Below are 27,721 nucleotides of genomic sequence, written 5' to 3'. Positions count from 1 at the left end.
ATGTTTTAAGAAGTGTTATCACGGTGTGGCTCGTTAATGGTGAGGATTGATAAACTGTGCCATTCGTCTGTACATTTGTTTCAGCTTTGTTTTATAACTTCTTATTTCCTCTAAAGGGGAAGAATATGATGAATCATAAAAGACCAGCTCATCTGTGTTTTTACATCAACATGAATGGTGTGTGCATGCAAGACTTGTCAAAGGGAAGCTTAGGGAAGAGACTGCTCTGGCAAAGAAACATGTGCAGGCAACAAACAGCAACACCTCCGCAGCCACAGAAAACAGAACCCTGTGCTCTGTGGTGCACAGTGAGTTGAAGCAATTCCCCGGGTGTCTTAAGTGCATAACCTGGTATGTCTGATTTGCACACATCTAGTGTTAGTCCATGTGATTACAACCTCTTAGTGCATGAGATTAAAATAGCTACACAAGGATACACTTTGCCATATGCATAAGCCAGGCCCTATGGGAGGTAAAAGTGGTGTGTGTGTGTGTGTGTGTGTCTTTCTTAGTGTGTGTGTTTGTACGTGGAAGTGGAAGGGTTAGGGTGTGCTTCACCTACTAATCCAATGTGTGTTGTCTTTGATGTGTGAGTCGGGGTGTGTGTAGTGGTGTGATGGGAGAAAGAATCGATTAAACTGCATGAGAGTTGGCACGTCTCTCTCTCTCGCTCTCTCTCACACACTCAGAATCTTCACATGTACAAATTACGGACGTCGTCAGGACTTCAACCCTACTGACGTGGGCTGTATCTACCTCCTTCACTCTCCTCCACTCCTCCAAACACAATGTACAATTTTAATCATAGACGTAAATGGAAGAAATGTTTTATTAAGCTGTGAAAGCATGTCTCCAAAGCTTAATTACTGAATGCTAGTTCCCCTCTATTAACTAGCTTCCTTCTACTTTAAAGAATCACCGTTGAAGTATTGACACAATTGCAGCACTGAGCAGAGAGCAAGCTCTTTTGAACAATGCATGATTTTTTTTTTTACCCCCATCACCTTTAATCGTACAGTAAATTCATATTTAACATTGGGTTATCTTACATTAATTAGCTGTGAGTCAGTGCTCCAGAATTTTCTTTTTTGTTGTAATTGCATTTTACCTAGGATTTGAGCTACTTGAGCATTATGGAAAATGAGATGGGGTGTATTAGTCTCTGAGCCCCATCTTGACGCTTTAGAAATGGCCCGAGCTGTCTCATTTCTATAATGAAGAGAATTCTTTTTAAAAGCTGCAATGAAAAGAGCTATGATCAGTGAACCATTTCTATCCGCTGCCTCCACTCCAGCTCCCGCTCGTAATGGAACAATATAAAGATGTGAACCCGAAGATATGGTGTTGCATAATTCAAAGACGCAGAGCATTACCATCATCGCGAGAGCACTCTTACAAAGAACAATAGAATATGAATGGAAGGACTGTGACGGTAGCTTTAGAGCCGAGCACACCCCAGCCTCTTGAAGCTACAGAGAGCTGTGGACCACCACGGCCAAAGTGCAGCAGGTGTATTGTGAACATAATTGTATAAAGGCCTTGGATGTTGCTAAGCAAAGAGAAGCAATGCAACAGAGGCGCTGCTCGGGTACATTTTGTGTTGTCGTTCATTGTTATTTGTGACAGACACGCACAGTGAGAGATGCATGTGTACTTTGACACACACACACACACACACTTAAAAATAAAGTATTGTCGAGACATGTCTCCAGGTAGCCTCTATGGTAAATCACCCACAGCCTGATTCAAGCTGCTCTAAACGTTGACCAATTAGTGGATTTAATTGCAAGTCAATAGGCCCACTGAGACCGTACAGTAATGAGCAGGGGTACCGACCTAAGCCCCCTCACACTATCAGCAGGATTCTTCTCAGCCCGACTCTGAGAGGGGAGTTTATGAGGCCGTTCCGCCTGAGCTTGTGTTTTCAGGCACCTACATTCCTCCGTGTACTTGTGGTCGGTGAACTCTGCTTCCACTCGGTCTCTGGCGTATCCCCAGCACCAGACCCTGGGTTAATTGCAAGGGCTTGCATTCTCTGTAAACAGCATGCCCCAATCGTTGGGGTCATGTTCCCCGACAGCAGAGATGGGAAGACCCTCCGCCCCAGGCCTCAGGCCTTCTGCCTGGTAACACTTTGGTCTTCTGTTAAAAAGGCTGCAGAGAGAGGAATTGATTTAAAAAGAGAGCGAGAGAGAAAGCCTGTGTAAGAGAATAATAGGCCAGTATTTATTGTGGTTGCACATAGCATTTTATTGTCGAGAGGGGGTTCCTTCGCACAAATTGTTTGAAATTGAATTGCATGGTGTTTTTCTATAGTTATCTGGGAGATGGAAGATTTCACCTGGAGTCAATCATGATCGCAAACCCAGACATCCCTGCTTACAGGTATTGTGGAACAAAATGATGCCATTTGTCATGAAATATTTCCGTTTCTCTGTAAAAATATTGACGTCATCTACAAAATGTTCATTCTAGTGAGTTAGCACCACAGCTTTATTGTGTTCACACGTTTTGGGATCTGAATAAAACAAATTTAACAGCAGAAATTGGCAAACTAAGGAGAAAAGTCATGTTACAAATGTAATAGTGTTCATTTTTTCATATCCAAAGAAAAATGTTTTATGCATAGAAAATATGATGTTTTTCACATAAAATAGTCCCTTGCAGTTATGATCACTCATCGTATTGCAGTGTCGTGATAACATTTTGTGAGGATGAAGTTCTGTTTTGATGAGGTCTTGTTTGTATGCAAAGTGACATTTTGTCGTTATAGACATATGCACTGCTGCACAGATCACAGGTCTCGCTCATAAACAAGATTCTAATCTCAAGGGAACCTCTTGTACCGGAGAAAAGGAGATTAGATGCTCAGAAATACCTCAATTTTTCTTAAGATACACCAACTCCTGTCATACTTGATGGCTTTTCATGATTGGATTTTTTCATCTTTTATTGCATTTCTGTCTTCAAGACAGATAGCTGAACAATAGTTGGTACTTGGTAGTGTGTATGATATGGTCATTTTATGTGTATACGTTCCACTAACATTGGTGCGTCTTTGCCTTTTCCTGCCTATATTTGTTCGTAGATATGACCCCTACAGTAAGGTCTTCTCCAGGGAGTACTATGACCACGAAGCCATGCGTGCATTGAGGCTCCAGGCTATTGACAAGGCTCGATCGGCCCAGAGATGGGGCCTGATCATGGGCACGCTGGGCCGGCAGGGCAGCCCCAAAGTCATGGAGGTGAGAGTCTGCATCCTCACAGTCTACATGTCCTAAGGCCACTTGTGCAATGGCTTGTAATATTTAGCAGTGTGAGTTTCTCTGACAAATGGTTTGGTGACATGAAGTACTAATAGGACCAGCAGTCTTCACACTGGGAGCTTGTTATTTCACATTTAGAATGATGCTGCCAAACAGCCTTAGAGAGCCCTATGTTGATCTTGCCGTTGGCCTCAAGGCTGGTTGTATTAGTACTAGTGGTTTTAAGCAAGTTATTTTATTGATTCGGCAATGTATGTGAGAAACAATTACAAATCAATATTCAAAGGGTTAAAAGATAATATATGAAATCCCTGCTTTTCCTCAGCAATTAACAATTCCCAGCACAACATATAAATGTGTAGTCAATTAACTATTTGAATCCTAAATTCAATCAGAAAATCTGTCACTCAAAATTGCTTCTCATGTTATAATAATGTCACTGTAATAATCCTGTGAAACGTATTCATAGGTACTTTGTGTTTGTACGCTACTGCTGGTCCAGTAGTGTGTTGAGTGAGGAACTCAAAGTCTTTGCGAGTATGAGCTGTTACGCGTTAGCATGCCCACAAGTCCGTCTCTGACTGGGATCGACCGAGAAGTCCTTTCTGGTCACTACTAACCCATTGTTTCTCCTGCTGCTGCTTTCCCCTCCACTGCCCGTTCTCTTCATTCTTTCTCCTTTTTTCCTGTACTGTTGTGTGGTTGACTTTGTTTAGTAGCTATACTGTCTTCACATAATCGGTAGAATGCTTGGACCTCTAGATGTAAAAGGTTAAAAGAAATCTCCAGAACTAGGCGTGGAGTAAACATTTTTTCGGCTTATATTGGTGCGCTTCTCCTGTTTGAATATATCCAGACATGAAAGATGAAGTTACCATTGATGTACAAATGTCAACCAGAGAGCGAAAAGTTTCTGTTTCGATTGGCAGGGAGAGGATGTATAAAAAAAATTTGGATTTGAATAAAAAGGCCCACCAGCTCTACCATAACGATCTGTCGAGATTAAGAAGTACAGTGTAAGATATCCTCTCAAGTAAGGGGACAGAACTATCTCTGATAAGAGCACAGTTGTAGAAATGTCTCATGATACTCCCAAGGACAGTGGATATCAGCAACTCTCATACCTTTATCTTACCAAAAGAACATTTATGGGATTTCTTCCCTTGGTTTGGCTGACTCTCTGCTCCCCTGAATAACACCTCAGTTAATGCCCAAAACTTCAAGGCAGAGACAGCAAGGAGAAGAATCCCTTGAAGTGGCTAAACAGTTTAATTTATTGATATGCCATATAAGTGTCTAAGCTTGTACCCAAGGTGCCCGATCCAGCTCAATATGAGGAAGTAAAGTGGGCCCACCTCCACATGGGCCCACTATCCCCACCAGGGTGGTGTAGGAGTCTGGTGACTTGCAAAACATAAGGCAAGGCTGAGGGCCTTTGTGTGCTAAACCCTTGCTTAAAAAGATAAAGTTGGGCTCACCTCTACACATAGCATCAATTCTGGAGCCAAACTCCTGGCTGAGTACTCAGAGTTGCCTGAAGTGTAATGCTAGGTTCACACTACGAGCGACAACAGCAACAAAACGACCAAGATGGCAAGCTACTTTGTCGGCGAGTCATTCATTGTCAAAGTGTTTCTCAGGCACTCGTTGATGTAGTTAAGTCGTTAAATGGCACTGGAGACTGGCTAACGGCATTTTTTTAGATGGTACAGAACGGAGTAAAACAAAAACCTGTGATTGGTCGTCACTTCACCATGTGTCACGCATCCGTTTGAAGCTAGTAATCCATCAAATCTAGATCCAAGATATTCTCTTACTAATACGGAGTGACAAATAAAGGGTTTATTGAAAATGTTGTATGCAAAAGAAGTCAACAGAAGTAAAGCACGTCATGAACACAGACGATAAAACTTGATGATAAAACTTTGACTTCTCTCTTTCAAAAAATAAAAATGCTCTTGCTTAGATTTTTTTTTTCTTATGGGTAGTTTGATGTTCTGTTCCAGATTAATTCATTAATTACTTTGCGTTTGCTGTTCAGTTCCAGCTTCTTATAAGCTATTTATTGAGGTATAATTTGAGTTTGGTATTCATTTTGGCTGATTAATCGTCTATCTGCTCTTTCGTGCTCCAAACTATCATTATTATATCGGCCTTTAAAAATCCACAACGCACTGTTTTGCATGTAGAAAAGGAAGGCCACATCTACAGTGCCTTGCATAAGTATTCACCCCCCTTGGATGTTTTCCCCTTTTGTTGCTTTTATACATGAAATCATGGTCCGTATAATTTGGCTTTTTTGTCAAGAATTTGCAAAAAAAGCTTCTTTCATGTCAAAGTGAAAACAGATTTTTACAAACTAACGTCAATTAATTAAAAATATATAGTGTAAAATAAGTGTTTGCATAAGTATTCGCCCCCTTTAAAGTGACTGACCTAATTCAACAGAAGTCCAGCTAGTTGATGCCAGCAGTGTCACAAGTAGTGAAATGGAGATGACCTGAGTGCAGTTGACCTGTGTGTCAAGTGAATTTAGTATAAACACACCTGTGTCTGGGAGGTCCACTCTCTGGTTCATCAGTATTCCTGCTACAATTGCAACATGAAGACAAAATAACACTCCAAGCAACTCAGAGAAAAGATCATTGAAAAGTACAAGTCAGGAGATGGCTACAAAAATATTTCCAACTCACTGGACATCCCACAGAGTTCAGTTCAGTCCATCATTAAGAATTGGAAGGAGTATGGTACTTGCTTAAATCTCCTAGACCCTAACCCTCACAAACTGAGTGAACGGGCAAGAAGAGGACTGATGAGGGAGGCCACCAAGACACCTAGGACCACTCTGAAGGAGTTCAAAGCTTCAGTGACTCAGATGGGAGAGACTGTACATACAGCAACTGTTGCCCGGGTTCTTCACCAGTCGAAGCTGTATGGGAGAGTGGCAAAGAGAAAGCCACTGTAGAAAGAATCCGCCCAAAGGCATGTGGGAGACTCCAAGGTCAATTGGAAGAAGGTTCTTTGGTCTGATGAGACACAAATTTAGCTTTTTGACCATCAGACTAGACGCTATGTTTGGTGAACACCAAACACTGCACATCACCACAAACGCACCATGTCCATCTTTACTTTACTTTATATATTTTTAATTAATTGACATTATTTTGTAAAAATCTGTTTTCACTTTGATATTAAGTTTTTTTTTGCAAATTCTTGTCAAAAAAGCCAAATTATATTGACCATGATTTCATGTATAAAAGCAACAAAAGGATGAAACATCCAAGGGGGGTGAATACTTATGCAAGGCACTGTATATGACTGTGAGTCACGGACTATAACGGCTCATCAGCAAACAATAGACCACCCCTTTCCTAAAGTTCACACGTTTTATGGACGTGAAGGTTTATGATTGTGACCTCAGGACGTTGTGAGTGGCACTTCAAAAATAGAGTGGGAGTTGTGTCTATCAGCAACAAATAGTAGAAGTTTGTTCTCATGGGAGTTGGACTGGGTTTTGCTTTTTTCCCCAATTCTATGATGGATATAATCTCTAAGTGCATCCAAGGATTTGAGAAACCCCAGTTTGGTGACCTAAAGATTGCATATTTGCTGATGATGTAGTGCTGTTTGCTTCATCAGGCTGTTACCTCCAGTACACATTTTACTGGTTTACTGCTGAGTGTGAAGTGATTGCGAGATTCAACCCAAGTCTGAGGGTATGATACTCAGTCTAAAAACACAGGATTCATCTCTTTAGGTTGACAGTGAAATTGCGGTCAGAAGTGAAGGATTTCAAGTATCACAGGATCTTGTTTATTTGTGAATGTGAGGTGTAGTATGACATTGACAGGTGGATTTGCTCAGTGTCAGCAGTAATGTGGGCATTGTGAAGATGGAGTCTGAAGCGGTGCTCGGTATGAAGTTCTGACCTCCTCCCCCTCTCCTGCAGTTTTGAGCTCCGGGTAGAAACTGAGAGAAACTGAGCTGACCCTGTTTACACTGTTTTAAAATGCGTCTTGAGAGATCGGAAGTGGACAGCGCTAAATACAAGTGTTGATGAACACCAAGACGCATTGTGATCTGATCACTCAAACCGCTAGCTGAGGTGGTCTGGGACCACATATCTTTTAGTAGTGTAAACGCTAATGCATCCTGATGCATTCCCGTCAATGACATGGAAGTAAAATGCGTCATCAAAGCCACGGCTCTCCATGTGTTCCTCCATTTTCTCCTCTACTTTAACTCTCTCATTAAACTAAAATTCCGGATTGGTTGTTTCATGGAGATTGAATCTACTTGTTTGCCTTCATGGCTCGCTTGTGTAACATACGGGAAATTCCGCAGTTTTTGTCATTCTCTGATGGTGCCGAATCTAATATCCACTCTGGTCTAATGGACAATCCTTGGACAGTAACCAATCAGCATCATTTCCCATTGATAGGGATTTTAGTTCCATCTTCCCATAACAACGTGCTACTTGTCATCAGTTGTAAATTTCTAATTCTAAATAAAGCCTAGACTTTGCATTTCCAAACATGAAATCAGTGTCAAATTTTGGGTCTTCAGTAGACTATCATGACACTGACAGTACCATCAATTCTGTAAACTTGTACACTTTATATTTCAAATAAAAAAAGCACACTTTGTGACATTATCTGTCAAAATGACTACATTGCCAGTTTTTAACTAAAATGACCCAGCTGTTAAAACATCAGTCAAGACGTTTAGTACATTATTGTTCGAGTTATTATATTATTGGGTTTTATTACATTTTAGATCAGATTAAGTGCAAATTGTATTACATTTGTAGGCGTTTTTACATTGAGGTTATTATTACATGATTGGTGCTCCAAGGATTACACATCCCACCTGGCGTGAGAGTGCCAGGACGAGGCTGAGGAGCCAAATCTGTCTGCTACCTTGCAATGGATGCGTATATGTTGCTTCAGAAACTTAGAGCTGGATGAAATAGTCTTCCTGCTGTGATTAAAAACACTAAAGCAAAAACATCAGGACAACCCTAGATTGCATATATAGATTACACCGTCTGTGTGTGAGGGAGTCATGGGTTTTGTGATTTGTAGCTTCTCATTTGATTCTGTTTAGTTTCACAACACTGGAGAGAATTCTGTTTGATGTGTGGATATTTAAACCTTTCCCTTTGTCATTTTACTTTACTTCTTTCTCCTCCTAGCACCTGGAGTCAAGGCTCCATTCATTGGGCAAGTCCTTCACTCGAGTGCTTCTGTCTGAGATTTTCCCAGGCAAGCTGGATCTGATGCAGGAAGTAGATGCGTGAGTATTAAGATGCACATAAACATAAGCTGACACACCCCCAAATTAGGACACGTCCTATTCAGTGAATACGAACAGCTTGGCCTTGGCAGATGGATTATCATCACTGGCCCATATTCTCCTAGCCTTGCAGAAGCCAGTGATTTTGGTCTGTTCTCCCTGACGACACCTCAGAAGCTTTTGAGCCACGCTACAATGCATGAACCATTGGAGGCTGAGATTTTTTCTTATACAGTCAAAAGGTTGCCATGTTATTTTTGTTAATGCAAAGGCTTGAAGAGCCTCATTTGGTCACTTTTTCTTTTCCACCTGTCATGGCTTCCTGCAACCTTAAAGTCTGGATTACTTCCATTGTCTTCCACACGTCACTAAAACACTTCCTTTGGCTCGTTGTTTTCTTCATTTGCTAATTCTTAATCACTGCTGTGCCTCTTTTGTTAACAAGTGGCTAATTTATCTTTCACATCACGGATACCGGCAGGTCTATTATGTTCAACAGCAAGTAGTCGCCTAAAAGTTGCAATCAACAACTTTTGAAATGTATTCTGTAAGCATCATTGCACACAACTGGTGGTTCAGCATAATTTACAAGTGGACACTACAACAAGCAGCAGAAATACGGGTGTTTAGCTTCATAAACAAAATTGGCATTCATGGCTTGGTGAGATTCCATATTTTTGCCTCCGCAGCAAAAACAAATAGTTGAGCATAATGCACAATTTCCTCAGCTTTGACACAAGGGCATAGAAAGAGGGATTGTGTTCTTGAATAAGCTAATAAGTGCATACTTTTTATCATGTACTTTTGTAAAAAATATATATATTAGCCTTCCCCTTGCTTTTTCTGTGTTTTATTTTTTTCTTCTCATGATTAAAAAAATATCTTGCATTCCCGCAACACGTAGAAACTACAAACCACTCACACATAATCAACACTTACCCATTTACTCACATACTTTGACATTATTACATTATTGATGTACTTGCTGATTTTCTTATACATGTTCATGCATGATAATCAGAGTGGCAGGTTCTGAACTCAGCCATGTCACTTAACGCTGTTATTTAGCCCGGCAACACTCATTGCAGTCTTAGAAAAAATTCACTCAAGTTTCTTCAAAGAAATATCAAGTGCTCAGGCTTCAAGGTGCACCTTCTCCAATTTATCTGACTTCCAAACAGAGGTGAAGATGGACAAGCGGTTAGTGAGACATTGATGTGCAACATCTCCAATCACACACAGGCACACAAACATGCTCCTCACACTCCCTCGGATTGGCCTCTCACTGTGGAGTAATGAGAAGTGTGATGTGTGAGGGAGGAGTGGGTGAGAGGAGGACAGAAGGTCTCAGAGAGATCGAGAGTGAGTTGGAGACAGAGAAGAGAGATGCAGAGGTAGTTGAGGGGGCTGTTTTTGGAAAGCGCGCGATTGTGGTAGAAGTAATGTTTTTCTTTGTTTTTTTTGGCTCTCCTCTTTAGACTGACGTATGAGTGGAAGTCTGAAATTATGTAAGTCAGGCACGATTCACCCAACCAAAACAAACCATTACAGACAAAAGCTTTTCAACAAGGTCTGTTTCAGTAGCATTTATGGTGTTGATGTCAAGAAAACTAAAGTGTTAAGATACTAAATGTAGCCCATTTCATGTGTGTATTGTAAACTCAGAGAAATACACTTTATAGTGTTATACCCAGTGGCCAGTTTAGAAGGTACACATATCGCTAATTAACTTTTAAAATCCTTTAATAGCCCTTTGTCAAATTATATATAATGTATATGATTATCTCAGTGTGACCCAATAAAATGTAATAACTCCTAACACCACAGCCTCCAAAATGTCCGTGAAGTTGAATTAACAGTTTCAACAAACACTGAACATTAGAACCTTCGTGAACGTAGCGTTTGCTGTGGGGCTGTTGTTGTAGACTGCATCAGTTTTTAGGTCGGTGTCGCTAATAAAAGGGCAACTACATTCATCAGGATGCAATGCAACAATAATTCTTTCTTTGTACTTTTAAAGAGTAGGGCTGGGTTTCATCTGAGAATTCTCAAGAATTTGAAACGGTTTCCATCGCGTTCATAAATCCATACTTTTTTTTCAATATCTCACTTGGAGTGATATACACTATAGAATCGAATTAAAGTGAGAAACTCTCTCATCAAAGTATAATAAGAAAGAGGAATCTGAACAACCAAATTTTGGTCGAACGCGAAACACGTAGGGAAGTTCAATGTCCAGCTGTGTTGGATACCATTACATTTATTTGTCATAATAATGCCTTTGTCGATGTTTAATTTGTTTCCCCTCACAGCTCAGAATAGTCTGTAAATACTCAGGCATCTTACCTGAGGCTACCATAGATATTACAAACCACCAGGTGTGTGAAGCTGTGTTGAAGGAGGAATAGAAGGAGAGACGGAGAGGGCGAAAGAGAGTCAGACAGTAGGGTGGTAGAGGACGCATTAGTGCTCAGCACACTGTACAGAGCCCACCCCCCAGGCTTTTATATGAGTCATTAGACTCATATAAACAGAGAGACACTATTAGCATATGCTCTTAAGTGTGTAATTAGGCTGTCCCCAAGCAGGTTTTAAACTATTGTACAGATATCTGTACACCCACACACTTATCTCTACTCGACTTCAAATGCCACCCTGTGCATTGCAGTCTTTTATCTTTCTGTTTGAATTGTATTTTTTGACCCCACTGAAATGGAATTGTTTGTTCTCATCCAATTAAGTTTGCGATTAAAGGTGCGCATTTTACATCCCCCCCCCCCCCCCCCCCCACCCCATACTGCTTAAAGGTTGTCTGTACGCCCTTTTGCCGGGTCAAGACTGAGTGTAATTGAATCGCAGCCATGCAGGTGGAGGTCTCCCTAATAGTATCGGGGTGTAATGGGCCACAGCAGGTAATGCGGCTTGGCCAGGCCTGGAGCTCACATTGCATAGCAGTGCTAAATGTCATGCTACCTCACCTTTATATATCACAGCTTAATCTGCACCAGTCCTGCATCCTGTTCCTCTAATTCCTTGCATGTCTCGAACGGTTCCTGTAGGGACTGAAGAGACAAGGTTTCCGTCAAAGTCGTATTCATACATTCCTCATTTCGGTAAATCTTTGCTTAGAAATAAGTTGTGAAACAAGGCTCCACTGCCAGAGACAAGAGCCCACATTTTTGCTTTGTCTCTGCACCTCTTTCTCTGTTCTTTCCTCCAGCTCTCTCTTTGTTCCACTGCACCCCATGATGTGGGATCTCTACTGTGCTGGCTAGATTAAAGGCCAGATAAGGGCTGGAAATACAATTTGGGCCACATTCTGGGGGGCAATACCAGCCATGGCACCATACATTCTACTGAACTCAGTCACTGTGCTAATATTAGAATGTTCCCTTCTGGGTCTGCGTATGTGCCAATCAGCTATCTGCTCTCTTTCATGCTTTCCATCTCGCTCTCCTCTCAGACCCTCCTCTCAATGCCAGCCCCAAGGATTTAGTGGAGGAGTCTTGGTTTGCTTTATTAATCACTGTCCCTCTTTTAACCTCTTCCAGTGTTCTTTTCAGCTCATTCTACACACTACACACAGGTACATCCAGAAGAAGTGCATATACATGGCTACACACATTCAAGTGTGCACACAAATGCAAACTGTCAGACTCCCCCGTTATGATTTGTTCCCCTTTCCTGTGTGTTTGGGCGAAACTGGTTTTGACACATGTGCAGTGTTCGGCTCTGGTTATGAATAGCAGCCGACGGACGTAAAGGTCATATCTCAGATTCCACATCGCCATCTCTACTCACCAAACCTACTGTAGGTCTCAGGAGATTGGTTCAAATAGCTCTGACTCAGCTGGCTCTCAACCGATGAATGAGTTGAGAAATTGTGTGAAAGTTGGAAGATGAATACCAGACAGATGGGGATTTTGACGCATTAGCGTAAACATGAAGGTATTCAAGTGATTAGGACAAAAAAAACATTTATTTCAAGTGTTTTCCATCTACACTGCTTTACTCGCTTTACTCGCCTATATTCCTTTGCTTAAATCTCAAAAAGATGTATTCCTTTTGACATTTACCAAGATTTAATGTTATCTACAGAGTTCCTAAATGCACTGCAACTCAATTCATATTTGTCAATATATCTGATGGAGCTCCATCATTAGGTTTAGGGACAAGGGAGGGTCCGCTCCCTGAGTGAAGATGGAGCTGCGGATAGCATTGATCCGTGAAAGCTAACCCCTGTAGCCCCGAACGCTTCTCTCCGTCTCCATTTTCCCATTGTTCATTTTTTCCCTCCAGCTGTTTACATCCACGCCCTCCTCATCCCTCTCTCATGCATTTTCTAGAGTAAACACTTTTCTCCCTGCCAATCTTCCTCCTCTCTTCTGCCTCTGTTCTCTCTTCTCTTTGAGCTTGTGCCTTCTCAATCCCCCTCCCTCTGTTTTCATCTTCATTGCTCTTTCTCCCTATCGCTGTATATCTGTGTCCTTTTTTCCTCACCCGCCTCCCCATCTCTCTCATGTACAACACCCCCCACCCCACCCTGTCTGCCAGCTATGTAGGCTACCTCCGTGGAGACCGGGCTGGTGCGGCGTTTTTTTATTCACACTCACCTAACCTCTCCCTCTTTTCTTTCACTGCATTTCTTCTCTTTTCACCTCCGTTCACTTCTTTTCCTGTTTTATTGTTTATGCCTCCTGCAACCAGTCCCCCCCTCCCCCCCCCCCCATCCCACCACCAACACACAACTTCCTCCCTCTCTCTTCAGCCTCCCTCTTTCACTGGGCGGGCTCTGTATTCAGACTGTGTAGCGTGGCCGTCTTTAGAGCTTTTGCAAATTAGGACAGATCTCGCCAACAGATGCTGGAGATCAGGTGGAGGGAGGTTCCCTGCACGACCCATTACATCACGTCTCCACATGCAGCGTGCAGTCACAGATGTGCCCTGCCTGTCGAATAGGACCCTCGGTCTCTCGCCCTCTCTGACTGCTTCTGTTTTACACACGCACACATTTGCACTCTTGTCGCGGATGTACATTTGAGCACAAATCTATACCATCTCCTCCCTACAGGTGGATCCAGATCGCTTGTCCACGCCTTTCTATCGATTGGGGCACAGCCTTCTCCAAGCCCCTGCTGTCTCCATATGAGGTAAACATGCACCTTATAGTCTCACAGCAAGCTCACAGCTGTCACTCACTTATCAGTGGAGGCTCATGGATTGCACACACAAACGCAGAAACACGCAGACCTTCCTGCATAGTACACAGACCCCCTGACAGATGTCCTGCTGAAGCCTTCATCGAAGCACATGAGATAAAGGAACTACTACAATGTTATGGGGAAGCGTTTGCAAGGGTTGTGAGTGTGTATAGGACTCATCAAGGCCTGCTTGTGCTGGGGATGAGGAATCGTGCCTACTCCCCTCCCTCTTTCTTTCTCTCCCTCTATCCCTGCTATAAAACACAACAGCACACACACATGCCCAGAAAACAGCATCTGCAGAAGACTAGCCCCCCCTACTGGCCACAGGATCACACAGACTCCATCACCCCTCCCCTCCTGCAGCTGTCTTGTTTTTCTAAAGAGAGAGAGATAGATTGGACAGCAACCCATAAAGATCCATTTCAAAGCAAGCGTTTGTTTGTGTGCCGCTGCAGCTGGTGTAGACACTTTGTGATGTGCTGGCAGTTATGTGCCATTATGTGACTTGGCTGGTTAGCATTTGATGTCGACTATTAATTCATTCAATGATTTCCCTCAAAGATATGCTACTGATATAAAACCTTGTGAAATGGCCGCGAGGGGAATTGCTGTCTTGGATATTGGAGTGTGATTTCAAATGGCCGCTGTCTTCCTCCGACTGCACATCTGTGTGCACCGCTTGTGCTGCTCATACATTTCAGAACGAGGCCATTAAGAATAATGATAGCGTTCACCTGAGGAGAAAAAGTAATGATTGTTTTGTTTTCTTTCTGACTGAGGTCTATCCTGGTTCATGTGAAGTCTGAAATCACCCCGCTGTAATGAGGAAAGCAGCAATCTGTTTTCTTAAGCCTTTTTAGTTCGAGCTCACTTTGCTCTCCCCGCTAGCTATTTGGGAACAATGTCTGTGCATTTAAATAATTTGCGGCCGCACGCGGTTGTGATGAGTCTTAATTCACCCACATCTCATGCCTCTGAGTGTATGTCTCAGCGCACTGTGCTTTTGGCATTTATAATGAAGATGAGGAGGAACGAGATGGGAGGGTGGAGTGAGCAAGGAGAGGGGAGGAGGGGGGGGCAGCAGCATTTATTTTCAGTGCGTCTCATGTTATATTTATAGTCAATAAGACACACTTGGCTCTCCTGTCAGAGCAGGGATTAGCAAGAAGCTAGTTCCAAAGAGAGAGGCAGTTGGTGCGAGAGAGGACGAGAGCAGAGGGTAAAAGCTAAGGAAATGAGAGCCGGGTGGAATCGGGGCCGAGGAAAGAAGAAAATGAAGAAAACTCCACCAGAAGGATGTTTGGGGACAGGAAAGAAGGATTTATCCCAGCATACAGATTGTTTGTTTAATTAGGAGAAACGCTAGGGAATTTCATCCACATTATTAGCTGGATATTAAGGAAGAACTTTATTATTTTGTTGTACCTCAAAGACACATACATACATACATACATACAGTAAAAATCAGATATGTGCTACGATCAGCCTTTTATATAAACATCTATGCAGAGAGTGAAGCAGAGAAAGCAAGACAAAAGTGCTTTGCGGTCAAAGAAAAGAAAATCTAATTAAAATAAATACAACAAAGATGAAAACATAAGACATATAGTAAGAAGTTAAAACACAGAAAACATGGTAGCTAAAAGCCTGTCTGAACAAATGTTTTTTTAGCTGCTTTTAGAGTCCATAGAGCCTTAAAATGTGCAGGAGGATAACGGACCTAAGAGCTCAGCTCGTGGTGTGGGGACGCACAAGATCCATGATGTACTGTGGGGCCAGGCCATGTAGGGCTATATAAGTAAGCACCAACATTTGAAAATGAATACTAAAATGTACTGGAGGCCAGTGCAGAAAGGTTGAAATAGGTGTAATATGTGACCATCTGTTGGATTGTGTTAAGAGCCAAGCGGCAGCATTTTGTACAGTTTCTAAACGGTGAAATGAAGACATAAGGCAGGTAAACTGTAGTCCAAATGGGATGAGATAAGAGCGCACATAGCATCACCATTTCTTTGACGGAGCAGACCTTAGTTTGGCTATGTTTCTTAGTCAAAAGAAATTTGATAGGAGTCAGCATCCTAATGTGAGCATCAAAAGTCATGGATTGGTCAGAAATCACATGAAGATTACACAGACTAGTCCAAGAAGATGAGGATATGGTGCCAAGATTTTGCCTGATTGCTGAGTGAAGGTTATCTGGAGCAGTAATCAGGACTTCAGTTTTATCTGCTTTTAACTGCAGGATGTGCCATTCGGTTCCTAATTACATTTCAACAGTCAATTCAGAAATGCTATGAGGCTCATCTGGTTTAAATGACAATCACAACTGGATGTCATCAGCGTACAATGAGAGGAGATGTTGCTGAAACTACTGATAATCTGCCCTAGTGGCACCATGTGCTGTATATGGAAAACAGAATGGGTCCCATGATCGATCCCTGGGGAACACCACATGGAAAAGCGGCCGTGTCCAGCACAAATTCAGCTGTAGACACCAACAAAGTCCTATCTGAGAGGTAATAAGAGAACCACTCAAATAAGGTCCCGTAAATATTCAAGATTTAGCCTGTGGATTACAAGGTTGTCAACAGTATTGAATGCAGCGCTAAGGTCATTTCAAACCAAAACTTTACAATCTACATCATCTGCAGCAATTCAAATATCATGTTTGACCCCATGGAGAGGTGTTTTGGTGGAGTACAGTTTATGGAAACTAGTTCATTTATATAGATATCAAACACCCTGTGCAGCTCCAGTATTTGAACAAGTTGCTTTTCTTTTTTTTGATGCGACAAGGGGTCTATGTTTGGTGGACACCTGTGTTACACTTGTAAAATATGGAACAATATAAAGAATAACCTCTATTAGATAAATCTTTGGTACTTCCTTGGAAAAAGTAAAATCATATCTCTATCTCCACAGCCATTGCAATTATCCTTTATTGTTTCTTGTTCACATGAACATGTAAAAAAAAGCATGTTTACGGGAGTATTGTGTTTCTGTTTCTATTTGAAGATACAGCCGGTACACTACCTTCGGTAGTAGTGTCGGTGTTGGTACACACCACAGCAACAAGCTAACAGTGATGAATTATGTCCCACTAGAATAGAGATTTCATCACTTTCAAGCTGCATTTTCTCGTTTCCTTTGAACTGAATTCTCTAGTGCGTCACATGACTTTCTCATCATATTTCCATACATCATTGAAATTATCCCAAATTGTATGACGCTCAAGTTGGATCTTGGCGTCGAACTTGTCTGAAAGATGTATGAGGAGTTGGATGAATTAATAAATGCAATAAATGCAACAATCAAATGATTTGTTCCTTCGTTCAGCACGCTTGTTTATTCATCTGTTCAGTCGTTCAGCTGCTCCTTCTTTCATTCAGAATCAATATTCACAGGCACTTGTCTTCCATACGGAGCAGTCTGCACTTATGTCACTGCACTGTCATGCCTGTGCTGTTGCTCTCCTCTAACAGATGTTGTGTCATGCAGTGCAGCTGCATAGGGATAACATGACAACTCTGCCTGTTATCCAAGCTTAATATTATGACACCTGTCTTGTCTGTTGCGACTTCTCATCACTGTGTGGTTTCCTGCAGCTGCTTTGCCCAAAAACTGCAAATACAGTACTAAATAACGAGGGGGGGGGACTTCAGGATCGTGTACGGCCATTTAAGTGGGCTGGTATTGCACTTTTTTTTACCTTATTTGTGATTATCCGTCTCACTATCTCTCAGGCAGCTGTAGCTCTACAGGAGGTTGACTGGAAGGAAGTCTACCCCATGGACTTCTACTCCAATCAGAGCCTGGGACCGTGGGCGCCCAACCACCCTGACAACCAACCTGTGCGGCCCACGCGCAGACAGACTCGGGTAAGCAAGGGGTGGGAGATAAAAGAATGAATGGCAGAGGAGAACCACACTGTGTTCAGCATGTGTGTGACTACTTTTATCAGTATGTCGCCACACTGACACCCAGTGGCAAAATAACAACAAGACCATGTATCTGTATGTCTCCCCCAAAAGGGCGTGGTTTTGACATTGACCTTGATTTGCATCATGAATGTTCTCATTTATTTGATAAATGTATGAAAGATAGTTAGATATGCAGTTAATTGCTGTAGCGTGAATACACGCTGCAGACGCCATATTGCCTCATATTACCACTAATCTGTCTGAGGTAGGTGCTGTCACTATTCCAAGTGTTAATGCCATCCCTCTGCCTGCCTGCAGAAACAAGGCTCGGAGCCAGCCCTTCCTACCAAGCAGTGTGCGCAGAACCAGTGCGCCCCCTGTGGCTGTCAAGGGGAATGATACATCGTGTCCAGCTCAGTCTTTGACTCGCCTCGTGCCTGCCAGTGCTTCTGCCTCTGCTAGTAGCTGGAGGGAGGTCAGGCCAGAAGAGGAGAGAGCGGGTATTTGTCCAGACAGTCTATCAGTAAGCAGAGCTAAAGCCAGAGGAGCCCTTCAGCCGCTCCTCAAATGGATTACCAGCCATAAATAATCCCTCATTTTACAGAACAGCAGATCAAACCAAATTCATTTTCTCTTATTCACGTTTTCGGCATGTGCTCAGAGCTCACAATGCAAGCAACCGAGAGAAAAGCTTGTGTGTCTGAGGTCATGCATGTTCATGCGAGTCACATTGCCATGAAGGAGCCGCTCTCTGCTGTGTGCTAAGAACGGAAATTATTCCTGCACAGAAATGTGTGGGCATTTCTGCAATGCACACGTGGCTTTTGTGATAGAGAGAACACGTGAGGTGACCTTGTTGAATAGAATGAAAGTGTTAATGTGGGGGGGGGGGGGGGGGGGGGGGGGAATCTAGCCAAACGCAGTCAGCCTGTCCTTGGGTAAAGCACTGTATGTCTCCCTTCATGCTATGCTTCCAGTCATAGATATATTGTATGATGCACTTTAGTTTGGTGTGCAGTCAAACTCTGAAACAATAAATCTGAAATGGAACCTTGCTTCTTGTGTGAGTGTGTTTGATGAAGTCGGTGCCATGCTGAAGGGACGGGCTTGTTTTTAAGCCCTCGGTCTTAAAAACAGTGCGAGTTCCTATAGATGAGTGCAGTGCTACTGTAGTCACGACTGCTCTCCATCCTCATTATTTATTGATGGAGGAGCCTGTCAATAAATAAATAGATAAACCCTCTATTGCTGGTCGGCTGCCACCGCAGACGCTGATTGACAGCAGCGCGCTGTGGCTCCAGCTGATCCCGAGAACTTGCGAATTCTCCCCACATTGCGGCACATAGTCTCCGGTGGGGATGATCTTCTGTGAGTTTTGTTATTTGCCTACAACTACTAGGCTTCTCTCGTCAGACCCTCCTTCTGCTTTCCACCATCGTATCTCCTTGGCAACAGAGGCCAGTGTGATGCAGCCCGTCCCGCCAGATGTCTTTCTCATGATGCGTCTCTCGTGCCCCTCTAGTGGCTGTTATTTTGAAGAGCTCAGTACTTGCTACAGTACAGTGTGTGATGCGGCCAAGAATAAATTATTGGGCAGCAGAGCTCTCTCGCAGCTGATGTTTGATTTATTTTTTGACGCACTCTATCGGGGGGGAAAGAGGGGAGAAGTTTAATAAATCCTCTCTTCCTCCTCTCCCCAATATGTGCAGTTTTTAATCTCCAAACCTAAGGATTTGTTTTGCCTTTAGATATTAAATAATTGCTGATTTGCACACCGGAGAAAAAGGATATGTTTTAAAAACTGTTTAAACCATTTTAGACACAAAAGATGGAACTAAAGGGGATTTAAATATTGTAATTGTAAAGTCAAATAGGGCCCTTACATTGCAATAAACAATAGTAGAAGTCTGAACACGTTAATGTCTGCATACAACTATAGAATGTTTTTATTATCTTATGAGTATTTCTTATGAGTATTTCACAGGTCTCTTCCTCTTTTTTCCCCCGTTAAAGGGTTTTTTGGGGGAGTTTTTCCTGTTCCGATGTGAGTGTTCCGGGACAAGAGGATGTCAAATGCGTACATATTGTAAAGCCCTCTGAGGCTAATTTGTAATTTGGGATTTTGGGCTATACAAAAATAAATTGAATTGAATTGAAATGTGTGACATTATAATGTTTAACATAGATGGTGTTTCTTTTTGGTAGATCATTCATAGACATCTGTAAAGTAATGAAGATCACATTAAATACATTCAGTTTTTGTCTGTATAAATGTGTTGTATCCTAATTCCTTCTCGCTCTCATTCTCCTTGATTATTGATTTGGAACCATCCCATCGATTGTTGCTTTGGCAACATAGATCCATGTTGACAAATTGCAATATAATCAACAAATGTCTACTCTTACTCTACTCTTACTACTCAATAGCCTTCACCAAACGTATGGTATTCAACACTTTAAATAAAAGCTTGAAATAAATAATCATCTTTATTCCGTGCTTCAAAGAAAGTCAAAGAATACTTATTTTGCGGGCCGATCTTTAAGAATAACCTCTTGAATTTTACAAGATCAAGATAAAAAAAGACACTAAAACATTGGGCTGTACAATTAGAGTAAATTACATTAATTTCACAGCAAGTTACTGTCGCATTTTTTTTAAAATCACGGCTCTATGGTTTGACTTCACAGATAGTTATGGAATCTTACGTGGATTTGATTTCCCAGTAAAATACCCATCAGATGATCAGAGCAGTATGCTGTTGTAGAATTACAGTACAGTAATCACACAATGCTTCACCAAGTTCAAACTGAAATGTTTTGTTTAATCGTTCCCCCCTGCATTGATATCACTATACAATTCTGAGTACAGCATTGTGAAATATCTCAGTTAAATATAAAGATTCTGTAAATGTAATATACAATGTATGGCTGAGTAAGCCAGTGAGACATGGCTCTATACATGAATGTCTTGTTGGTGTGTTTAGTCGTTGCATTGTCCCATACTGATGCAGTGTGTGACCCAGCCTGACCTACTTATCAACTTGCTGCAGTCTTCTTGTTTGTAAAATTGTTCAGTAGTGTTATTAAAACAGTCATAATTGCTCCTGGTAGAGCACAATGTGGAAAAAAAATCATAACCCTGCATGTGGGAAATAGAGAAAACACCAATTCTCCTAAACTCCATAAAAGTGAATTTCGGAGCAGTGGGGTGGATCTATTTCAAAGCATATTGTGTTTACTTGTCTGAGGCTCTGATCTGTTTTTGCTCTGCCAGTCGCTGACAGACGGCTTTGTGAGTAATGTAAACCCCAATCAGTCTCTTCCCTCAGATTCCGTACCAGCTATGCAGACAGCTGAGTGACCACTAGGTGGCACTGTTTGCATAGCTTATTTGCAGTCCTGCAAGGCATTCGAGTCACACACTTCTTCACTGTGGAAAGGCTCTGCTGGGCATGGCAGCATGAGAGTGAGTGTGCTCGGCACGGTGCAAGAGCCCAGCGTTCCTCTGTAACTGGTGTATGCAATTCTTTCCAGATGTGGTAGGAATTCGATTCCCCGCTCTTTCATCCTCCTTGGCGTCCCATTTCCTTCATTCTCCCGGGCTGCTCCCTGCCTGCTCTGAACGTGTTAGCCATCACACGTCCTCTGCCATCAGCACCCAGTTTCTTGTCCAGAGGGCGCAGCTCGCCATCGAGAATTTGTGACATGTTTATTAGGACTCTGCAGAGGTGGCGGGTTTGAGCCTGTGCTTTACACAGCGGGGTGCTCAGGTGATGCACTGCTCACGGTGATGCCGATATATACCCTGACTGCACGGTCAGCTGGTTGCCATTGGTGCCCCAGCACTTGTTTGCGTAGCAACAGGAAGCTGTGATATGACTCAAACGCCATCAGCTAATGCCCTCTCGACAACCACACGTCATCACACAACCAGAGATGTAATATATGTAATATATTTCAGTAAATATGAACTGGTTGCCTGGGTCAATGTTTTTTTGTGGCTTTGTCTGCTACCTGCGAGCCGGTAAAATACTGTATGTAAGCACCCGAGATGTTTTTAGTTGTTTAATTCCTCTAACCAGGGAAAGGCTGAGTCACAGCAGTAGAGTTGCCTTTCTGAATGTCAGGCAACTTTACATTTACCCACTCGCTAAGTAAATGCACTATCCTAACCCTTTGTTTATCATAGTCTATAGCATTTAACTGCTTCCCATATGTTTGTCATTATTACTGAACTTTTCTGACAAATCTGGCATGGGTGGAAAAAAGACATACGTTTTTGTTTTTTTCAAATATATGTTATGACTCACTACAACAACAAAAAAACTGAAGAGGAGGAGTTTTTTCTTGCACATTTTTTTTTTTTTCCATCAGTGTTGCTTTGAGGCAAACTGTGACTTCAGAAGGCCACATGTGACTGGGGCTGAGCTGGGAAAGGAGTGTCAGTAGAGGGCATGTATATAAGATACACAACAGAGTGATTAGAAGTCTGTATGTCAGCGCCTGCTTCTCTCTGTCTGTGGAGAGAAGCAGCCGTTCCCCTGGATTACACTAGAACTTAACAGAAATGACAACAAAAGATGACAGCTTTGGTATTTACCTCTGTCGAGACACTAGGTGGGTGAGAAACTGCTTAGGGAAATGTATGAAGGAAAAATAAATCTATGCTTGGTTGCGGAGGAACATGCTGTTTGATAGGTTGCTTTTGAGTGGGCTTTGGCGATAATAATGGACGTCTCATGTGACAGTGCGTGTGTTATTTCAATTCCCGAGGACGGTACTAGGAAGAAGAGCTGCATGTTGTCAGTGTACAAAGTGTGTCTGCATGATCTGGATATTTCAGTCAACATGTTTCTGAAGAGGCATGATTAATAGAAAGCTCGTCCTTGCTTTTGCACATATTTTACAGCATGTGTAACTCCAAAAGTAGCTTGTTCTTGAGTAAGCTGGATTTGCTGAGCCTTCGTATTGAGTCTTGTTTTCACATTTTGCTCTGAAGCATCAGGTAGGCAATGTAAGAGCAAATTAGTTTAGCAAGTGAAGGTAACAGGTCCCTTGAAGGGAGAATTAGACAGAAGGGAGAACAGTTAACTTAGTCAAAACAGCCTGTTGTGTTCATGTTAAAACTAGTCTAATTGCAAATGCTTCTTTTGATTTAGTTGGGTAATCCTATCCTCGCGGTGGAGATTAGCAGCTATGTGTTTAACAACCCCTTGATCTGCATCCCTGTGGACATTTGAACAATAAATGATGATGTCTAGAGGCTGCTGACTCTGTGTGTGTGTGTGTGTGTGTGTGTGTGTGTGTGTGTGTGTGTGTGTGTGTGTGTGTGTGTGTGTGTGTGTGTGTGTGTGTGTGTGTGTGTGTGTGTGTGTGTGTGTGTGTGAGAGAAGATGCCTGGGCGGCCGAACAGCAATGTGAAGGAAGGTTGCTAGAAGGTTGAATAAGATTCTTTAGTGGGCAAAAAAAATAATAAGTGGTGTAAAGAGATGACTAATTCTGCGTGGGAGGTCAGCCTGTCCCTGATCATCCAGCCAAGAGCCACCCCAGCACAGGGTTGTGACAAAGTCACCTTCTTCCTCAACCCACTCTGTCCTGCCGTGGATTGTCTGCGTTTTCCTGTCATGCTGTGATCTTCCGTTTCTGTGTAATTAATGTAGCCCCTTCGTACTCAATCTAGTGGGAAGGGGCCACTGATTTTTCTTTGTTGCTTTACTTGAAGGTTTTTCTTCTAATAGAACTCTGAGGTCATAAACTTTAGAGACATTATTCTGAATTCTTGGGATTCTTCTTCTTGACTAATAAATTGATTTAAGATAAATGAAAGGTGCAGTATGTATTGTTTTACTCTCACTTTACACAACATAACCATGATTAGTTTGCTGTATTCCTGCTTAACTCTAGTGAGATGACACATTTTTTTAAACAAGCAGAAGCAGCCACACTCTGTGTACATAGTTTCCTCACGATTTAGGCAAATTATTCCACTGCCAAATACACCACCCCCTGCTGTCTATTCTTTTCTTAATTTTATCCAAACCCAAGTCAACATCAGTTCTTAAATACTGTACGGACATTATTGTACATCCTGAAGCTACTTGGGAAGATCAGGGATGACACTGACACACCGATGGACTGCTCTACATACTTACATGTCCCTTTACCAGCTCACCATTAGTGTGGCTGTGTTGGCTAATAATATGCCATATGGATGGAAATATTAATGTAAATGTGCTTTGAACATGATTATTCATTCCACTATCTGTCTTGTGTCATCCACGAGTGATGTACTGATCCGTTAGAAATCCTTAGGATGTAATTGGTTAATCAAATATACTAATAAATATGAAGGAATGAATTGATAGTTTATTATGAAGTCATCATGAGCTCATTGTTTACTAAAGACTCATTAGAAGTTCTTGTTAAAAGTGATTTTAAAGTGATAGTGCTGCGACATATTTAACAAACACAGGAGACTTCACAATGTCGGCACTTTAGGATTCGCTCTCTCTTATCCTGCTGAGTTGGATACCCACCAACAGCCACGTACAAGGGAATCCCTGGTGTTACTGGATGAGGTCAGTTTGTGTAAATGCTCTGACATAAAAGTTATGATGCATGTCACCTCTGAGAGCAACAGGTTTGAACACTGAGGTAGGAAATGTGTATAAGTGTGATCAAAATGTACTTAACCTGTGCCTCTTCAGCTTAACATCTCCTCATCTTTGATAGTTATTGGCACATGAAATCCTTGGGCTGAAAATAGTTACACCCTTGAGACCACTGTTTAATAAGTAGAGTACTTATCACCGTGAACTTTTCTAAGCAGCTGGCCACACAAAGAAGAATTCATGAAAAAAGAGGGATTGCTAGAGCTTCATATCATGTCATTCACGTACTTCATTTCTCCTGGTTGTGTTGCCACTAAATGTACAACTTGAACTTTTTTTGTATTTGTTCAACATCTGTACTGAGACACATGCTTTGTTACACATTACTTCTTCCACTGTATATGTATATTGTATATTAGCATCTACCTCGTCTATTATTGTGTTGCCAAAGACTGCTGAAAAAGCAAGACGCAATCTTTCAAACGTTACCGAGTAAATCGTGGAAATTAAAGTCAAGTTGATTATTATAACCAGCAATGGTGCCAGTTTCATGTTCTGAGTCCTGGTCTCTGAACAGTAAGAGTTTATGTGCTGCTGGAAAGGAGTTCAGCATGTGGAGTCTTACAGTGCAGAGAAAATGACGTTATTACTGACAAAGATACAAAAGTCTCATATGTTAATGATTAATCAATTTATTGATAGGAAATTAGACATTACATGGGACTTATTCAAATATGCATATCCATGAAAGGTGAAATTAGTTCAGGAATCATTAAAGCCAACAACTTTCATAAGGAATTTGACAAAAAAGAAAATGGACCTCTGATGAGGAGTGAATATCAGCATCAACAGCAGTTTCAGGAGGTTCCCTGAGCTCTTTTTCTGGCAGGAGTGGATTAGTTTTCATTAGGACTTTACAGGTAGCCTTTCCCTGACACTGCTGCTCTGGTACAACTTCAGAACCCAAGACTTTCATCTACCTGTCAAGGAGTCTTTCCCCCCTCCAGGATGTGGGTATACTGTAATATTCCGTCTCAAATGTGCAGCAGATATGTGAAGCCTTTTTTAAAGATATTCAAATATGTTGTCCTTTCCATAACATCTCTGCCTCTGTGCTTAAATCATGGTCAGGTTCATAGAGTTCAGTTACTTGTAGTTACTCCTCTCTCTCTCTCTCTCTCTCTCTATATATATATATATATATATATATATATATATATATATTGATGTACATCATGTACTTGTATTTTCTACCACCAGGATTTAGGTGGTTTGTTGATCAATTGAACGAGTAAATGATACACTCCACATCAAATGCTGTAAAATATGTTCTTGTCAATTAAATTCTTTGTGTGATTCCAACGGTACACTTCTTTTTGCTTTCACTTTCCCTCTCTTGCTGATTCCCGTATGTCTTGTGTCTCTTTTGCACCACTCGGGTTCAGATGTGTGTTTTGCCCCCTAGCGACCATGGCTGTAGACTGTTACCAGTGGTGGTGTTGCTACAGTAACAATCTAATGCCACGGTCACCATGGAGACAGCGGGAGAAATATGATTGGCTGTGGTAACCGCTGACGTCCTCGCTGGTTTGATGATGCTGGTGATGCAGCCTTCAGTAGTGCTGGGCTCCGAAAAGGAAACTTCATACGGCACAGCAGCATCTTCCCACTCGTCTTAACTCTTACGGTCACAAAGATGAATTTTAGCACACAGAGCAGAGGTTTGCCAGACGTCAGTAGCCATGACTGTAGACTGTTACTGTACTTTTGGAGGAGTTTTAGCAGTAAGCAGTCTAGAGCCAAGGTATTGATGCACTGACTGATAGGACAGAGCAGCAGCATGTCATTAAATTAGAATAAGAAAGCATACAAGCTGGTAACAACATGCAGAGGGAAAGGTGGGGTGTGCAGCGCGAGAGAGACACCACAATGCTGGCCTTTGTTCAACAATTAAATGTCATCTATGATTGCAATTCATAAAGAAATAAATGTCAGGTGCAAAGGAAAATTAGCACTTTAAGTGCTCTTTATAATCACCTGGCATATCTCTGAGGTGCACTACACAGCCATCAGCCAAATCTGATTATACATCATGACACAGAGCTCACAGTGGCACACATAATAACCTTTCCAGCCAGAGGCCTGAGGCTACGTGTGGCCAGACTGATGGTTACATGGCCCACTTGTTGTGTTTGTAGTATTGATTTCCATGCCGATTATCTATGAGTCATCCACAGGATATGGACGGACGGGAGCGCAGGGTGGACTGGTGGCTTATGCAAGCTCAACTCAGTAACTCCAGGACTGACGTCAGCAGTCCGGAAATTTGAGGACTCACAAGCGCTCATCTGATGTGTATGCTGACTGTTTAGGCAGTTTGAAGCTGTGTAAAGTCTTGACTGTCGGGATTTGTGTGTTTTCATGTGAACTATTTTTCTCCTAAAGGAATCTAGATAGGCAAGGATGAAAGGGAAAGGAGCAATGTGAGTGTGCAAGTACAAAAGTTGCCACTCAAGTGTCACCAGAAGTTACCACAGACTTGGACTTGTTCCTGTGTCATATTTTTGTCCGTGTCACTACCAGTTAGGCCCTACTTCTATTAACAGTTATCAAAGTGCAGCTCTGAACTACATTTGAAAATCTGATCTTTGTTATTCTTATTCATCGAAAGTAGACCAATTTGCTCTGTGACAAAGTATCTGGACTCTGTCGCTGTCCGTGGTCCTGAAAATCTTCTGCTGACCGACCAACAGTGCTGCTGCGTGAGCCGTAAAATGTCTCTAGAGATGCGCCTCTCTATTAGTCAGAGGCATACACATGCTCGGTAGAGGCTGGAAAGTTTACAATATTCCTACTCGTGAACTGATAACGAACCATGGCAACAAAATCTCATATAACATTTTTAAGACGTCTGTAATATTATTCTGTATGGAGAAATCTTGGATGGTTCACTGACTGCATGGACACAACGTCTTATTGTTAATGTTTGTGTATTAGAAACTGCAGCTTCCTAGTTTATCACAATGTTGTTGTTTTTAATTTAGCCCCCATGACGGTCAACCCACAGACCACGGTCAGCACCATGGACAGCGCCACGCGGCTGTCGGAGCCGCTGGTTATTCCAGCGCTTTGAAAGATCTTCAAAAGTGTATCGCTGATCTTTTTTTTATGCCCCATGTTGCTTCCGCTGTGAATGTACCCTGCGCAGCTGGACACGAGACAGCTGGAGAGGTTATTGAACCACGCTCATTGTAATTCTGGTCATAGCCCCCTCCAGGAGTTACACTGGGGAGTTTTCATCAGACCCCCTGGGCTTCCCACCCCCTCACCTCCCTCATCTTCTCCACCTAGTATAGAGACACATCGCAATGCAGGCTGTAGACGTATATAGGCGACTCGCGCTGTGTCTTTAAAGCCATCTGACG

At 42.2% G+C, this 27,721-nt stretch overlaps 1 protein-coding gene across 1 annotated transcript in view; it reads left to right on the top strand.

The window, feature by feature from the left end:
* Positions 1–18,225, top strand: part of dph1 (diphthamide biosynthesis 1) — a 54,402-nt gene extending 36,177 nt beyond the window's left edge. Inside the window, 6 exon segments of the mRNA XM_076100269.1 lie at positions 2,317–2,385; positions 3,089–3,245; positions 8,461–8,561; positions 13,633–13,711; positions 17,509–17,643; positions 18,004–18,225. Of these exon segments, the coding sequence (XP_075956384.1) occupies positions 2,317–2,385; positions 3,089–3,245; positions 8,461–8,561; positions 13,633–13,711; positions 17,509–17,643; positions 18,004–18,084 (622 nt within the window). The 3' untranslated portion in view covers positions 18,085–18,225.
* The last annotated feature ends 9,496 nt before the right edge of the window (positions 18,226–27,721 follow it).

This window comes from Anarhichas minor, unplaced genomic scaffold, assembly GCF_050575085.1.
Source record: "Anarhichas minor isolate MPS153535 unplaced genomic scaffold, ASM5057508v1 ptg000026l, whole genome shotgun sequence".
Classification (NCBI taxonomy): Eukaryota; Metazoa; Chordata; class Actinopteri; order Perciformes; family Anarhichadidae; genus Anarhichas; species Anarhichas minor.
Note: the sequence above shows the minus strand (reverse complement) of the source record. Positions and strands in the feature narration are given on the sequence as shown.